The sequence below is a fragment of the Aedes aegypti genome, chromosome 1 (assembly GCF_002204515.2).
Source record: "Aedes aegypti strain LVP_AGWG chromosome 1, AaegL5.0 Primary Assembly, whole genome shotgun sequence".
Taxonomy (NCBI): Eukaryota; Metazoa; Arthropoda; class Insecta; order Diptera; family Culicidae; genus Aedes; species Aedes aegypti.
The window spans coordinates 99,079,923-99,097,041 of NC_035107.1; the positions used below are offsets into that span (position 1 = coordinate 99,079,923).

A 17,119-nucleotide genomic window follows, 5' to 3' on the forward strand; every position below is an offset into this window, starting at 1 on the left:
ATGACACGAAAGAACATGTTACTGCAACTATTTTAGCAATTTTTCCCGCTCAAATAACGGCTACATCATATTTAAACTTAAATTAAAAAAAATGGGTCCATAAATGAACCTTGACACTTTTGATCATGTTTGACGTTCGCTTAATCGACAAAAACACCACAGGGCTTTTAGTTTTAATACTGGGGTTGTTCCTATCTGACATTTCGGAAGGGACACGGAAAGCAAAATACACCCAAAATTTGAGTTTATGCCAAGAAGTGTGACAAAATCTAAGAACATGTTTATTGGACTTGAGCTAAAGAAAAAACATTAAAAAATTGAGTAAACATGTGTTTTTGGCCTAAACTTAAGCGTTTGGCATTAAAGTTGGGACAGGCCTTTAGGACCCTATTTTGGGAAGTAATTCGTTAGATGCTTTTCGCCATACAACTATTTTTCGCGTTACCTTTTAGCGATTTTTCGTGCATAGATACTAGCGCATGTGCGTCACTATGTGGTGAGTAGCGATTGAAGCCATGCATGTAATCCATTGTTGAACGGTGAAAATGTAAATGTGGCGAAAACAGGATGAATATTGGTGTTGACGACCAAGCTGTGGATTCACCGACCATAGGAGAGGTTAAAAAGGCTATCCTCTGAAGAGGGAGACAGCGAGGACAGGCCTTACCATTAATTCTACCAAAACGATGTACATGGTTGCAGGTGGATACAGATGTAGACTCGGTGGTGTAGGTGCTTAGGTAGTGTTGAAGTTGTTAAAGAGTTTGTTTATCTTGGAACACTTGTGACAACGACGTTTTCCGCGAAGTGAAAAGACGTGTTGTGGCTGTGAATAGGGTCTATGACGGACTACGTAACCAGGTAGGTATACGAAAAATTCTGGGTGACCATATCATTATGAAAAGCAGTATACGAACTTCTGTACAAATCTTCCGAGTAATATCTGAAGGGAACATTAGGAAAATTGGGTCAAAGATTAAATTCAATAAAACTTCAATTGAACAATGTTTGTTAAGGCATTTAATTCATTTGGGCATTGCAGTTAGACGCTGCCTTAGGTATGTCATCATATTTGCGTTTCAGATAATTCCAGTCTCAAAAAACGAATTACTCATTTTTTCATAATTATTTTATTTTTGTATATATAATATATTTTAAATTTTTTTCATATACTTAAAGACATACTTTTTGTTTCCACTTTTTACTTGACTTTGAATTACATCTCCATCGAGTAACCATTATTTTCTTTTCATTGTTTGTTCATGCGTTTTGATTCCTTGTTGCTGGATATCTCGCCACGTTGCTAATTTTCCGTGTGTGTTATTGCAAAAACTAAAATAAGACATCAAATAGAAACAACGTTCACGCTTGGTCGGAAAACATCCGTTCGATTCTTGTTTTTTTTTCGGTATTGGCACAAATATTCCACGCTAAAAATTACTGCGAACGAAACCTAATCTTTGGAAGAGGTGAAAAATCATAAACATCTTGTTCATAAAGTTAATACAATTGTCAACGGGGCTCTTGGCAACTAAGAAAATCGTTAATCCTACCATTCTAACCGAAGGCTAACTGAACTTATTTGCTAAACTTAACTAGTACTTTTTTGGCATAGATTCTACCTTTCTTTTTCGTTGTAGCTCTGTTCATTGTTTGCTGTACAGTCAATTTTGAGTAAAAGATTACCAAAATTAGAACGAAAGAGCACAAAAATTCTTTGGATTGCTAGCTTTGGGACCGAAATATATGAAATTATAATTTCTTTTTGTACAGAAACTTAAAAAAAGTAAATGTTAATAATGGCGAAAAACTAAATTTAAAGACAAATGTACAATGTTTCTTACGTCCTAGTTAAGAGCATTCGAAAAAGTGATTCACTATAACACATTGGCTGCAATAGTCGGGAGAAATTCGTTGTTTTGGAAACCTGGCTGTTTGGTCGAAACGAATAAGATAGGGGGAGGTAAGAAAGAGGGGGCCCTCGACGAATTTTTGAGCATTCCGTTTGTTAAATCAATAATAAGGCAAAATGTTGCTAAAAAAATTAGCGCGAGAATGTTTCGAGCAGCGACCAGTGGCGGTGTAGCGAGCATAGGCCAGGAGAAGTGGATGAACTTGTCATTCATTTTTCTGTCAAATCTCATACAAAATCTACTTTTTCTCTGACAGAAATTCACTCTAGGTGAACCACTTCCCCTGGCCTATGCGTGCGACTGGAAGGGAAGCGTTCGCGTTAAGCGTTTCTCTTTTTGGTTTGCCGAAGCGTTGAGACACTGTGTGGTTCGTGCCCTCGCTGTGCATGGCACGCTCGCCAGCCACTGTCGGAGTTGGCAATCCGTTCGTTCGTTAAATTTATATTATTGTCTGGTAACAAGATCAACCCCTTACATTTTATTCTTTTTATGTTTATGTCGTTAGTTACACAATTTCGTTATAATGCTGTAATTTGCCTAAATTGGTTAGGTGTCCTCACTTGGGAGATTGACGTAAGCGACTATGTTTGTTTTCCAATCATATTTTGAATTATTTAACATTTTTTAGAAAAAAATGTCGCTTGTGTCAACTTTCCAACCGAGACACGAATTTCACTTTCACTTTGCTTGCGAGAACATTTTCCATCCGCGAGAATTTCTCCATCAATCAGCTTCTTATAGTTCGATTTTCGTTTCTTTATTTGGAATGGTTATCTTTTAAGTTTTGTTGTTTTTGAATTTTTATGCTTGAATTTATGGTTATTCGTAGAAATATTTAACAATACTTTATTATTAAATATAATATTTTCTTAGTTGTCACTTACGCGTTCCTTGCGGCGTAATGCACATAACTAAATAATGCTCAATAATAATTGTTTCAGTGTAGCAATTCAATAAAAATAGTAATTCAAGTTAAAGTTAATACAAAAGACACTTGTTCTTTGTCGCACGGCGCGGAGGGAGTTTACCATTCCAACGGCCGATGCGACAAAACATTTTGCTCTAAATTAACAGTTTTTTCGTTGTTGACTTGGCTTTGCTTTTTTGTTGACTGTTCATTTTTTGTTTGTAAAAAAGATTACAATATAACTCGATGTATTATTTCCATATCTTCAACCAGCATCTTAGGTTCGAATATTTGTCTTACAAATGTATAATACAGCTTATAAAATAGTACATATTTTACAATGAGATAATTTTACCTTACCTAGGGGAAGCAAGCGCTCTTTTTGCTGCTCAAAACGAATTGTTTTGTTCGGTGTGTTGTATGTTTGTGTTGGTACGAGTATTTACAGATATTCTGTACAGTTGAGTGTTCTGTATTCTTTGTGGGTTACAGCAGATTTTGTCAAAAGTGGATGAATGTACGTTTTTATGCGAGTCATGTTGGCAAGGGACCAGAAGGAGATTTCAAAGCCTATAATATGTTTCTGCTTATTGACAGGCAGAAGTCGCTGCGCCGCCACTCGGCGTTGCTGAAACCATTTGACGTCGATGAATGTGATGGGATCGATGGGAGTGATTCTAAAGTTGGAACTTTCTATTGACAGGAAACAAGAATCCATTCCGGAAGAAACTCTGCGATCACAGTGTGAATCAGAAGGCTAAACTAAACAGGGTTTCAGCACTAACATGTACTGAACTGACAAAGTCCAGGAAATTTTAAGATTAATCTGCAGAATGTTGAAATTCGGTCGAATAAAACTCGATGCATTCATTATGATCGCACATCCAACGCTCTGGACACCCCTAATTAGTTTACGAGCGTTCAGAAATGAGACGTTTTCAGCACCTTTGATCGCAGCAGGCTGTGCACGCGTGTGGATGCGTTTTGAATTTTCTGTCACGTTTCAGCTCGGCTTCGAGTTCAATTCGATTCGGATGGTGAAATATTGAAACGGCTGATGGTGCTACGCCACCCGGACAATGTTTCTATGAGAAGTATTGTTTTGTCAAGTGATAATAGTGGATTTAAAAAAAAGCCTTAGATGGAAGTTTTTCGTTTTCGTTAACAGTAAAATTATTTGACGAAATAGTTTTGATGAATTCCAACATCTTTCTACTTCTTGGCATTACGTTCCAACTGAGACAGAGCCTGTGTATCAACTTCGTTAGTTATCGAGTCAAACCTAGTTCCAACAATCGAATCACTCTCCTCGATAAAGCAGGATCGATGATGTTAATGAGCCATGTTATTCATTCTGAGTAGATTTCAGTTATTTACAGCTTTTAATTTAGGATTTTCGAGCTTTTTAAGGGGAAAAAGTACAAGGACTTTGTTATATTCGTGTCGGTTACTTTTCGATTTTGATTTTTGAGATAGAACTTTTTTTTATCATTGGAAAGTGAAAAGGGAAAAATGTTACTTCATAGTGAGATAGAAATTGTGTGTTCATGTGTTTCCATTAGTAGGTTATCAATTCGAGTTAAAGGGTAAATTTACTGTATTGTATTGTCTTGTTAACACCGTGTGGTCCAAAAATGCGTATATAGTTTTCTCGGTTTGGCTTTTTTTTTTTGCTTTATCTAATGTATTTTCATAGGATTTGAAAAAAAAAAACATAAAATTAAAAGTGTAATTGCTAGACCCAGCCTTGAATGATGCTAGTTTTCAATTGTTTTCCGAAATAAAATCAACACATATTTCTTTCGTTATGGCAACTGAATTCACGTGAGTATTTTACAGGTTGTGCACGCCGTGCGGTGCACGGGTGTCACCAGGACTTAAACGCTAAATCACTTAAACGATACGTAAAAAATAAGTATTTCAGAGTAATTGTAACAGGCTAAGTTTGTTTTGTTTCAATAACCACTACACAAATAAACCTTAGCGAAGGAATGAGATTCGAGTTGCTTGCTTAAGAGTTTCAACCATTTCTTATTTGCTTGAATAAGAAGAACGAATTTGTCCGTGGACCACCTCCTCCATCGCGTGGATCGGTGGCCTTCCGGGGCCATTGGTGAGAAATTTGTTAAATGCACAGCTTCTAGTAACTTCTTCAACATCGCACACCGGCGCTGACTCCGGGTCACTGCGGGCAGCGTGCGTCACATCTTGCCATTAAAACTGGGATCAGTTCACTGTCAATTTCGCAACCTTTTTTCTTTTCAAAATTTTAAGTACGATCATTCGTTTTGCCTTGTATTGTGCCGAAAATACCACGAATAAATTAACCAATAATCAACGCTAACTATAAAAATATCAAATGTTTTCGAAATATTAAGTTCGAACCTTTTTGGCGCGAGAAGCGAATTCCTATGTACACAGACGTCTCAGCTTTGTCTCTTCTAGTGAACTCCGCCGATTCCGCCGCCGTACGCCAGGAAGCCCGAGTTAAGGTAGCTGTCCACGAGTAGGCGCCGGTCGAAGTATGAAACGGACTGCATCGCTGGATGTTGGAATGGCACTGTGGCGGGTTGTGTGACTATTCCCATCGCCGTCCCGGCTGTCGAGGACACTGTTGGCGGTGGCGGAGGAGGTGGAGGAGGCGGCGGAGGCCCCGGGAACACCAGCGAGCTGGCAGACGATCCCGGACGCCGGCCGCGTCTTCCCGGTCGGTTCTGCGGAGGCGGATGGTGATGGTGCGGCAACGAGGTCGATGGGAGATAGCCACCGGACAGACCGGCAGGGGACGGAACTTCCCGTCCCTGGTCCTCATCTTATTTGCCGTCCCTGTACGGTTTGCAGTACGAGTAGCGGTGGTTCATGTGCTGGCTGTAGGAACCCGAGTGCGAGAATCGCTTCAGACACTTGCAGCACTGGAATGGTTTCTCGCCGCTGTGCAGTCGCTTGTGCTCTGTGAGATGGTGTTTGTGCTTAAAGGCCTTTGGACACTCGACACATTTGTAGGGGCGTTGGCCTGCAGGAGAAGATGAGAAGGATGGATCAAGGGTTAGATATCGGTAGATAACGGTTGGTAGATTGGAATCCGACTGGACATCGCGCATAGCGTGCTAATATATAGTTGTATATCGCGTTCCTTACTTTTGCCTCACATTCCGGACACTTTGATTCGACTTTTGGACATCTAATGAAAATCATAAATACGAAAGTAAAAGCATTAAACCACTAAAGAGACGTCTAAGACAGTAGGGCATTACAAATTTTCATGTGGAAAATGCTTATTGACATGAGCCTTAAAAAGTTTAATGCTTCAGGCAAACTTTTCGAATAGCACTTCGAAGTAGGCTCTTTGAATCAAATGAGAAAGCAAAGGGTGCGGCAAATTGTGATTAGTATTTCTGAATTCGGAGGATTTCGACAAGAGGTTTTGAGCTCCATTAGGGATATCAAGGTTTCTTTTCAAACCTCAAATTATTTCGGTATTTTTAGTTACATTGATTCAGTTATGTGAATCGGTAGGTAGGCCAAAAAGCGGTCTAACCATCGATAAGTTGATAGTTGTGGCAAACACGGTCAAAACATTTCTGGCTCCCCAAATTTCAACGAACGCCATAATATAGGAATGTTCCGAAGTTATCAACAACACCTGATACGTCTTCGGAAGTAGCGTGATGTTGTCACGAGCTTGACCAACAAATAATGCGATTAGGTTTGTTTTCAACGTGCCCTAATAGTTGTTATTGTAAGATACTTATCGCTTGTTTGTTACATCGAAAAATAACCATCCAAAAATAACATCGGAAATCCAGTTTGCTGGCGGATCAGCCATACTATGATTCATATGGCATGAGGTATTTTCAAGTGCCACCACTACGGATAATCATTCCACCGAAATCAACCATCCCCTCGATTGGTCGGGGCGTGGACAGTTGTTTACTAAAAACCCCATTTACGCTGGGCGCGCAATGACGTCCATCAGAAATCGTTGGCAAAAACAGCATTGCTGCCTCCGCTCCTGCCGCGTAATTCGCATTTTACGTTCAGGTCAGCTCTTATCACTAAACAGACAACCACCGGAGGCCGTGTTCTAATTTTCCTATGATGGGAAGCATACGCGATCTATCAAGCATCACACTGTCGGATTCGGAGCTATCGCTCTCTGTCTCGTCTAAATGAATGAGTTGTAAAAAGCGATGCGATTAGCGGCACCACACTTACCTGAATGTTCGTACTTGTGCCGCTGCAGCGAGCTGTGCTTGCTGAAGGCCTTATCGCACTGGTCGCAAATGTATTGGCCTTCGGCGTCCGGTTGCTCCTTGCCGGAGTTGGCCGTCGAGTAGAGCACCCGCTTCGGCACGTTCAGCATCGATTGCATCTGAAGCAGTTTCTGCTCGTCGTACTGGCCGTGCAGTTTGACGGCGGCTTCGTACTGTTCCAGATCACGCCAGGCCCGCTTCTCCGCCCCTGGGCTGAGACTATCGGCGCGGATTGGTGCGCGGGCCAGCTCGGATGGGAAATGCTGCAGGAAGCGATCCATTCCGATGAAGGCGCTGTCCGTAGGGGGTATTGGGGGATAGACGGCGGCGACTGCCGGGGGACGTATTTGTGGGTTTTGACGGGGAGCGGCGGCTTCGTTCGGCGAGGGCGTTTGGCGGATTATCATTTCTGTGGAGAACTGGTTGTACGGATAGAATCCCTTGAAGGGTGTGGAACTCCGGGATGATTTGACGCTGAGATTCATGGCTTCATCTAGAAGGGTAGCGGCGTCGGGTTGCGATTGGGGGGCCGTGCCGTAACGTGGAGAACTGGAAGGGATAGATTCCGGCTTTTTGACGGAAAGATCCAGGGGCTGGTCGGTTTCCGTTGGTTGACTAGGGGTGGGAGTATCAGCGGAAAAAATCGCAGGCGCGGAGTTTTCCGTTTGAATCGGGTTGCGATTGTTGGTCAGGTTGCCCATCTTTCGTTCCCGCGATCGATTGTTCTGGAACCATACCTGCACAACGCGGGCTTCCATGCCGACGCGTTTGGCGATCACTTGGAATTCTTCGCGATTTGGCTTGTTGTTCATGGCGTAATACTTTTTGAGTTCGTTTTGCTGCTCCTCGGAGATGGCGGTTCGTACACGGACCTTACCGCTGCGCTCCGAAGATACTTTGGAGCCGTCGAAGTCTGTATCGTCTTCGCTGCCGCTGTGCATTGGTATGTAGTTGCTGGCGGCTGCAGCTGCAGCGGCCGCCGCAGCCATCTGCTTCTGGAAGAGTAGCGATTGACACAGGACTTGTTCGTGCTGAATGAGCTCCGCCTGATGGTTGAAGGTCGCATGGCACTGTGAGCACTGAAGCACTGGAGGCTTGTCATCTACCTTCTCCATGTCCTCATCTTCTTTGAACTCTTGTTTGATCAACGGGGTGGGAGAGGCTACCGGCGCCGGACTTGGGCTGCGATGATCAATATCGATGTTCAGTTCGGGCGATGAGACGGACTCGGGCCTTTCGGTTTTGATTGGCTCCGTGCTGACAGCGATGGGGGTGGATTGTCGGTGAATGACTTGATCTCCTACACCAATACGATGCGCAGCATCCAGTATTTTCTGTTTCATGTCATCAAGAATGTTACGGTAGTCATTCGCTGACGCCATGTCAACCTCGCCACCGGTGAGACGATGCTCGGGAACGACCGGAGATGGCTGAACGGAACGCCGCTCTATTGGAAACTTTTGTTCCTCATCGTCCTCCTCGTCATCTTCATCTACTTTGATGTCTTTTTTCTCCGCGTCTTCGTCATTTTCCTGCGCCTCGTCCTCATCATCGTCAACATCCATAACCAGTTTCGGTTCTTCCTCTTCCTCGTTTTCGTTCTCGGTCACTTCTTCGATCATGTCTTCCGCATCAGAATGGGTGACGCTGGGTGACTTCGAGTGCCGGCCCAAGTCCGACTTGAGCGTTGCATTGATCTGCTGTTGCGTTTTGAGAATTAGCGATTCCATAGACTCTGCAGTGGGAGCTGAACCAGCAGCCGCACCGGCAGACAATTCTATCAAACGCTGTATACTGTAGGGACTGAATGCGGGATTGACCGGATTGATCGGATACAAATGGTTAAACGAGGCCAGGAATGCAGCCGTTTCGTAGTTCGGGTACTTTGGAAGCATTGGGAAGAATGTGTTCGAATTGGCATTGTTGGTCGTGTTCTGACCATTGGCAAGCTGTCCGTTGGAAAGCCCGGCAGCTGCTGGACTTCCTCCGGGAAGATAAGATCCAGATCGGCGTCCACTTTTCTCGGACTTTCCACTTGCGCCACTTGGACTGCCACTACCGTTGTTATTAGCGACGGACGAGCTATTGTTGTTCAGCTTCAGCCCCATGCTGATGCATTTCTTCGAGGTCATGTGGCTGGAGTAGGAACCGGAATGGGAGAATCGTTTACCGCAGTTGGTGCATCCGAACGGTTTCTCGCCCGAGTGGATGCGCACGTGTTCCTTCAGGTGGTGCTTGAATTTGAACGCCTTATCACAGTCGGTACATTTGAACTTTCGCAGCAGCGTCGACTCGTCGTGGGAAATCATGTGGCGCTGGAGGCGGTACACGTTGGCGAACTGCTTGTGGCACACCTTGCAGCTCTGAAATGAAACCGAGAAGAGATTGAAAAGGAATGGGGGATTAGTGCTAACATTGATAATTCGTTACCTGCTGTTCTGGAATTTCGTTTTCAAAATGGGATGGAAACGAGCGTGAGAGAGATAGAGAGGGTTTGTTCAAAAACCTAATCACGTTACGCTTAGAGAGCACGAGAACCGATTTCCAGTGCACATTGTACACTGGTCACACTATTATGAGTCACCTATTACACAGCGTAACAAAAATGACATTTTTGCGTGTCTCAAGGATCATATTGTGTGTCTCTAGTAGATTTGAGGTTGCTGTATCTGATGCCGTTCTCAGAAATGTTCCAGCTCGTCACAATTTTTAGCTACAGGTCGCCAAAGTTGTATAAAACAATGTTTTCGTTGATGTTTACATGAAATTTAAGGTATGACTTATCAAACTTGTTTGTGATCTAATCCACCAACATGCAAAAGAGGACTTAAACTTTCATTTCGGATATGATTTGGTTGAAATTGTACGATCAAATTTAGTTTAAATCAATTTTTCCAACATTCTTCATACAAGATTCTTCGTTTTCTATGTATGACAGCATACAATATATTTCTAACTTTTGAGCATCGAAACTTTTATGAACTTTGTTGATAACAATTGTTATACACATGAAGTTTGAATTCTGTGGCAAATTAACCCGTATAGACCTGAGTGAACGCAACAATACTAAAACCCTCACCACTCAGCGAATATTTAACGAATTCAAATATTTTTTTGTCAGTAAAGGGCGAACACGAAATTATTGCGCCACATTCAACGAGGCATAACTTTTCTACCATTGGGTAAAAATCAACCAAATTTTTACATTTTCTCATTGATGTGTATTGTTTACATGCTGTCAAACTCGAAGTCGTGTTTTTCGGTTCAACGAAAATGGAGGTGAACCAACGCGAGTTGAGAGAACAAATTCTTTCCAAACACCTAGAATTTCCTGACCTGTCGCACCGGCAGTTGGGGAAAATGTTGAACATTCACCATTCATCCGTCTCCAGAGTGTTGAAGCGGTTCTAGGAGCGGTTGACGTTGGACCACGGCAAAGCAGCTGGAAGAAAACCGGGACCGGAGAACGAAAAGACGGAGGGAAAGATGAAGCGTATGATCAAAGCAAATCCCAACGTCTCAAGCCGTGATTTGCCAGTTTGCTTTCATCTGCTGTCGCGAACGGTTGCAACAGAACTTGTCTCTACTGGTTACTGTTAAAAGTCCAAAAGTGTGCCTAGAAATGGTTGAAATTAAGAACACGGTGAGGTTTGCTTTCCCACCGGAATCTGCGCGGCCGTCGTATGAAGAAATTGCCAGATTTGTCAAAGCATTGGATGTTAGTATCGTCGAAATGGATACGCTGTACAGACGAGCGGAAAACCATAGTGTTTACTTGAAATTCAAGAACCAGAAAGCGTTCAAGCAAGCGTTGGAGAACAATGTACATCCACTTCGCTTTGAATATGCGAATGGGATGACAGTGGTGGTGCAAGCATCAGATGCGGAAGGCAATTATCAATACGTGCGAGTGTGTGGACTACCACCGGAGCTGCCCGATAAGGAAATATCGCTGGTGCTGGGGAAGTTCGGAGAAGTTAAACGTGTGATTCGAGAGATGTTTCCTGTGGGCCTTGGATTGGACGTATACAACGGTGTTCGTGGTGCGTATATGGACGTCAAATCTGAAATACCACCAGCGCTTTACTTCCTTAATTGGAGAGGTAATATTTTTATCACGGAAACAAGGAAAAGTGTTTCATTTGTGCCGAAATAGGACACCAGATGAGCGCATGTCCCAAGAAAAAGGCTCAACGTCGGAATGGTGTTTCGGAAATGAAAGAATCATGCACCTATGCTTGTGTAGTGAAGGAAAATTCAACTATGGAAGTTGAAAAAGTAACGGAACTTTTGGAGATAGAGGTTTTAGAGGAGGAAAACATAGAAGCGGAAAAAGTATGTGCGGCAATTCAGGAAAGAGAGGATGAATCAAAATCTAAGGTCAAACCAGTGCCAATAAGATTTTGGAGGTCCAATGGAAAGACATACACGCAGTTTGCAGGGGTTGCACAGATTACAGTGGAAGATGAAACGGAACCGCAAAAGAAACGGGACTTGGAAGCCAAGGCGTCAAGGAGCATTTTGCCATCCAAGGAGAAAAGGCAGCGAAACTCACCCCGACTATCTTCTATCGGTTCGAAGTCCGATGTATCAGATTAGTTTATATAGTTTACATGAAATTGTAATTGTTTTTATAGTTTAAATGAAATTGTACAAAAACAATACAATTTAAATGACCATTGGCTCCGTAAAGTGTCAAACACGATTGAGCCCAATAAATAAACAATTAGAAAAAAAAAGCCGTGATTTGGCTAAAAAGATCGGCATGTCGCAGAGCTACGAGAAGATGCTGACAAAATATGGCTGCTGTGCGATGGACGACGAAACATATATAAAAGCCGATTTTAAGCAAATTTCGGGGTTGGAGTTTTTCACCGGCAAGAGCAAGTTCGATGTGGACGACAAATTTAAGAAGAAGAAAGTGTCGAAGTTCGCCTCCAAATATCTCATTTGGCAGGCCATCTGCTCTTGTAAACTGAGGAGTGAGCATTTCGTGACAAAAGACACAGTAAATGGCGAGATCTACAAATCTGAGTGCCTCGAGAAGCGCCTATTGCCGTTCTTGCAGCAGCACGACGAAGCTCCAGTATTTCATTATTCTAAAAGTGTCCTTGAGTGGTATGAGGCCAATTCTATCCATTTAGTTCCAAAGGACATGAATCTGCCAAACTGTCCGGAGCTGCGTCCGGTGGAACAGTACTGGGCAATAATGAAGCGGGAACTTCGGAAGAGCAAGAAGACAGTCAAAGACGAGAAGGACATGTTAAGAAAATGGAAAAAAAACTGATACCGGATGACACTGTAAAGACTTTGATGGAGGGCATCAAGCGAAAATGCCTTCAATTTTACACTCAAGGCTCCATCGATTTACTTTTCTTTTGATTTTTGAAGTAAATATATGTATAAAACTACCCTAAAATTTTGGTTTGATTCTAAACATTATAAAAAAATTGCCATGACATTTTCGGTGTCGCAATAATTTCGTGTTCGCTCTTTATACTGGCCCACATATCTAGTTTCTAGAAGTAGCCGAAGGAACTCGGGAATACTCCTGCAACCGGAATTATTGCGGTGGGTCACTGGGTCAAGTAGAGTAAAAAAGGCGATTTTTTTGGGAACTGTCAAGTTATCTTTATTTATTTCCAATGGCAATCATTTTTATTTGCATAAATCATTAGGATCTGATATTCAACATTATAAATGAATAGTTTTGCAACGTTCAGAGTATACCGGAGGCGGCTACTCGGAAGTAATTCCCTGAATAGCTGGCTCTAGTTTTGTTGTATACTAAACCGTTTAAATTCTTTAAAAGTGAAGATCAAACATGATAGTTCACTAACTTGCGTTCCAATAAGCTTGACACAGATTTTGAGATACAAATTGTTCGATTTATCATAAATTTGAGGCACACCGGGGACCCGAAAATGGTTATTTGTAGGATCAATCAAATGCAGGAGTCATGGTTATCCAATTTAATTATTTATCAGAAGGTTCGCGATGATGCTCAATATAGAGGCCACATTACAGCCGATTCTGAAAATTATCTGTGACCAGAAGCAGGGGCACAGAAGCACATAACCCTTGTCACCCGACCTAACCCAGTGATTAATCGCAATAACTACGGCCACAGGAACATTCCCGAGATCCTTCAAACACTTTTAGAAACTAGATAGGTGGGCCAGTATACTGACAAAAAATAATTGAAATCCAAGTCGAGCACACGACACTGAAGAAGTCTGTAAGTCGCAGACGAAATAGGCCTATCTGTCAAGATAAGCAACACATATTATAGTTTAAAGGTATTTGCTCGCCTTACTAGTGATTTTAGTATTTTATTTTTTTGCAAAAAGTGAAGTGTTAAAGTTCAATTTATAGTTTTAAACGTACTCTAATAATCCCTCCCCTAAATTTAATATAAAAAAGTGAAGTAATTGAAATCCGTTAAGCATTCGCTGAGCGGTGAGAGTTTCAGTTTTTTTTTTCTTTCACTCAGGCCTATACGGGCTAAACAAATAAAGTGCCATACAAGCTGGAAAACTTGCATGCAAGTTGGCTGCAATAGTCAAACATTGCATTTTCAACAGTCAATATCTCAAGAACTAGACGTGAGAACCTTGAATGAATCCGCGCGTGTTGGGCTCCTGGCTCGTGAACTGCGCAATATCGGCGTGAACGTGGCAGCTATCCAGGAAATACGCTGGCCGAGAACCGAAGAACGCGAATTCCGAGCGGCGGACCCCATCGCCAACACTTTATTGAAGTACCACATCTACTACAGCGGTGGCGACAGAGCAGAACGTGGAGTTGGCTTCATAGTGATTGGGAAGCAGATGAAGCGAATTATTCGGTGGAAACCGGTAAGCGACCGAATCTCTGTGTTGAGAATGAATGGCAAATTCTTCAACTACAGCCTGATCAGCATATATGCGCCAACGAACGATAAGCCCGATGACATGAAGGATGAGTTCTATGAGATCCTGGATAAGGCCTACGGAGAGTGCCCAAAACAAGACGTCAAGATAGTCAATGGTGACGCAAATGCGCAGATCGGGAAAGAAGATTTCTTCCGACCCGTCATTGGAATGGAAAGCCAATGATAATGGCCTACGACTAGTAACTTTCGCTGCTGCTAGAGGGATGGCAATCAGCAGTACCTACTTCGCACGAAAGAATATCCGCAAACACACCTGGCGACACCCGAGTGGCGATACCTGCTCCCAAATAAACCACGTGCTGGTTGATGGGTGACATTTCTCAGATGTCACGGGTGTCAGGACGTTCCGGCACCCTAATATCGACTCGGATCATTATCTCGTTGTAGTTAAAATTCGGGCTCGATTATCCAGCGTCACGAGTTCCAGAACAAACAGAACGCTGCGCTTCAATATACAACGCTTGTCGACTGATGGGGTAGCTGCACAGTATCATCAGCAACTAGACAAGCAGTTGGGAAAAATCAACGTTGCTGGAGACTTCGACAGCCTATGGGACCCTATCCACGATGCTGTGACAACAACGGCGCGGAAAGTGATTAGCACTGGTCAACGACGAAGACGAAACGACTGGTTCGATGAAGAGTGCCAGAGAGTGACAGACATGGAAAATCTCGCCAGATGCCGTATGCTTGTGGCCGGTACCCGACAGAACAGAGAGTGGTACAGGGTAGCGAGAGCCGAAGAAAAGCGAATCCACCGCAGAAAGAAAAGGCAGCACGAAGAAAGTGTGGTAGCTGACGCTCAAGAAAGCATGGACCGGAATGCTATGCGGAGATTTTATGCAACGGTCAATGGTGCGCGGCACAATACCGTACCAGTGCCCGCCATGTGCAATGACCGAGAAGGGAATTTGCTGACCGATAAAACGGCGGTGGCTGCCAGGTGGAAGGTGCACTTTTTTTTTTGTTGAACGGTGAAAATGGAAATGTAGCGAGGAACAGGATGAACATAGATGATGACGATCAAGCTGTGGACCCACCGACCACAGAAGCTAGCTGAAGAACTGTAAGCCTGCTGGGAAGGACGAGATCCCGGTCGAGCTTCCCAAGCACGGAAGTGAGCAGCTTTACCAGTCGATCCACCGAGTACTACTGAAGGTATGGGAGGACGAAGAATTGCCCACCGGCTGTTTGGATGGCCTCATCCGCCCTATCTACAAGAAAGGGCACAGACTGGAGTGTGCCAATTACAGAGGAATTACCCTGCTGAATTCGGCGTACAAAATTCTGTCGCGCATCCTGTTTAACAGGCTGAGACCGCTCGAGGAGTCCTTCGTCGGCGAATACCAGGATGGTTTTCGTGAGGGCCGTTCGACGGTCCGTTGTGCTTGTGAATAATCCAAGATAAATTCCGGGAGTATAACGTGCAGAGTCTGTGCACTGCAGACTCACCATCTGTTTATTGAATTCAAGGCGGCGTACGACTCAGTGAAAAGAAATGAGCCATCGCAAACGAGGTGTCAACCTCGTTTGTGACGTTAGACGGATTGAAGCAGGGAGACGCACTTTCGAATTTACTGTTTAACAAAGAAATGGCACTATTATTAGGGGTCGTCCATAAATGACGTAGCATTTTAGGGGGGAAGGGGGTCTTCACGAATTTGTGACGAAGTGTGGCGAGGGGGGGGGAGGGGTCCTAGCTAGTGGACGTAGCATTTTGAATCAAGTCCGTAAAAAGAAAGGCGCTGAAAAAAAATTGCATACAATTATTTTTTAGGAAACTTCTTTTTTTTTACTTATAAACTTGGGTTATTCAAAACATTCATATGACAAGATTGAAAAAATATCTATGAAACTTTAGATTTTCTTGATAAATGCAATCAAACAGATGTTTTGAAGCTTTAAATAATTATGTGAATATTATATTATATTCGTGTCCAAATTAATAAATTTATAAATAAACAAAATAAGTTTAATGAATTGAATAAAAATCAATGCTCTAACAACTTGGAGTACATTTTTTTTGCCATTTGTTAACATGACATAAAGTCAGCCGTTTTGGTTTTATCCATATTTTCTATTGGGGCTTTATTTCTTCAAGAAGATAAAATATGCTCTTCTTGGCAAATATTACATTTAAAGCCAAATTTTTTTTCCGTGAATTATGCCTTCAATGTTGCAGGAGATCTCCACCCAATCAACTCATCATTTGTTTTGATATATCAATGCTCTTGATAGAATAGCCTGAAAATTGATATGAGGATAATAGATTCGAGTGTTAACAAAATGGCCCTATCATTAAATTTTGTTAATAACTCGGTAATTTGAAGAATTTTTATTATTTAACGGTTTCATTATAGGTTATGTAAGATTATTTCAGTATGGAAACGATAATGTAAAACAACTGAAATATTAATAGAGATTATTGTATTTGTATAATAATCGCTAAAATTTTCTAAACATTCCAAATATTTCAACTGTAATCTTTTATGTAGCTGGCCACTGTTTGCTAAAATGATTTGAAATTGGATAATCATTTCAAATTAATATATTTTCTTGATCATCTTCATTGAAATCTATTTCCTAGCAACGAATAATTAAAAAAAAAATCCTCTAATATAACGAAATTTTTGTTCAATATATTACAAAATATATTGGACCCTAACTCGACAGTAACGAGCTTCATCAATCCAATCATTTTTTTACATTTTTTATAGTAAACTTGTTTTTTATGGTAAGAACAGCAATTGTAATATAATTTAGTCAATAAGAAACTGGACACCAAAACCAAGGAAAATGTTTATTTAAAACTTTTCCAAACTACTTTTGAGCGCTACTGTATATCAAACTGTTAGAATAGATTATCTTTTCATTTCAGTCAGTAATTAATATCAAACTTTGTATTGAACTTCTCAATTCCATTTTTTTGTTTTAACCCAGTCGCTAAGGAAAACAAATAAAAAAATGTAGGGGGGAGCACCGCTCGATATGCTACGTATTTTCCAGGGGGAGTGTCAGCATTTGTGACGAAGTGCTACGAGGGGGGAGGGGGGTGTAAAAAATCAGCGAAAAAATGCTACGTCATTTATGGACGGCCCCTTACAAGGTCGCA

General features: G+C 42.1%; 1 protein-coding gene across 1 annotated transcript in view; it reads right to left on the reverse strand.

The window, feature by feature from the left end:
• Positions 1-2,422: 2,422 nt before the first annotated feature.
• The window catches only part of LOC5580130 (zinc finger protein 1), a 111,512-nt gene continuing 96,815 nt past the window's right edge, over positions 2,423-17,119 (reverse strand). Inside the window, exons 4-5 of the mRNA XM_021843655.1 lie at positions 7,036-9,436; positions 2,423-5,833 (exon numbers count right to left, since the gene is read on the reverse strand). Of these exons, the coding sequence (XP_021699347.1) occupies positions 5,634-5,833; positions 7,036-9,436 (2,601 nt within the window). The 3' untranslated portion in view covers positions 2,423-5,633. The remainder of the gene's footprint in view (positions 5,834-7,035; positions 9,437-17,119) is intronic.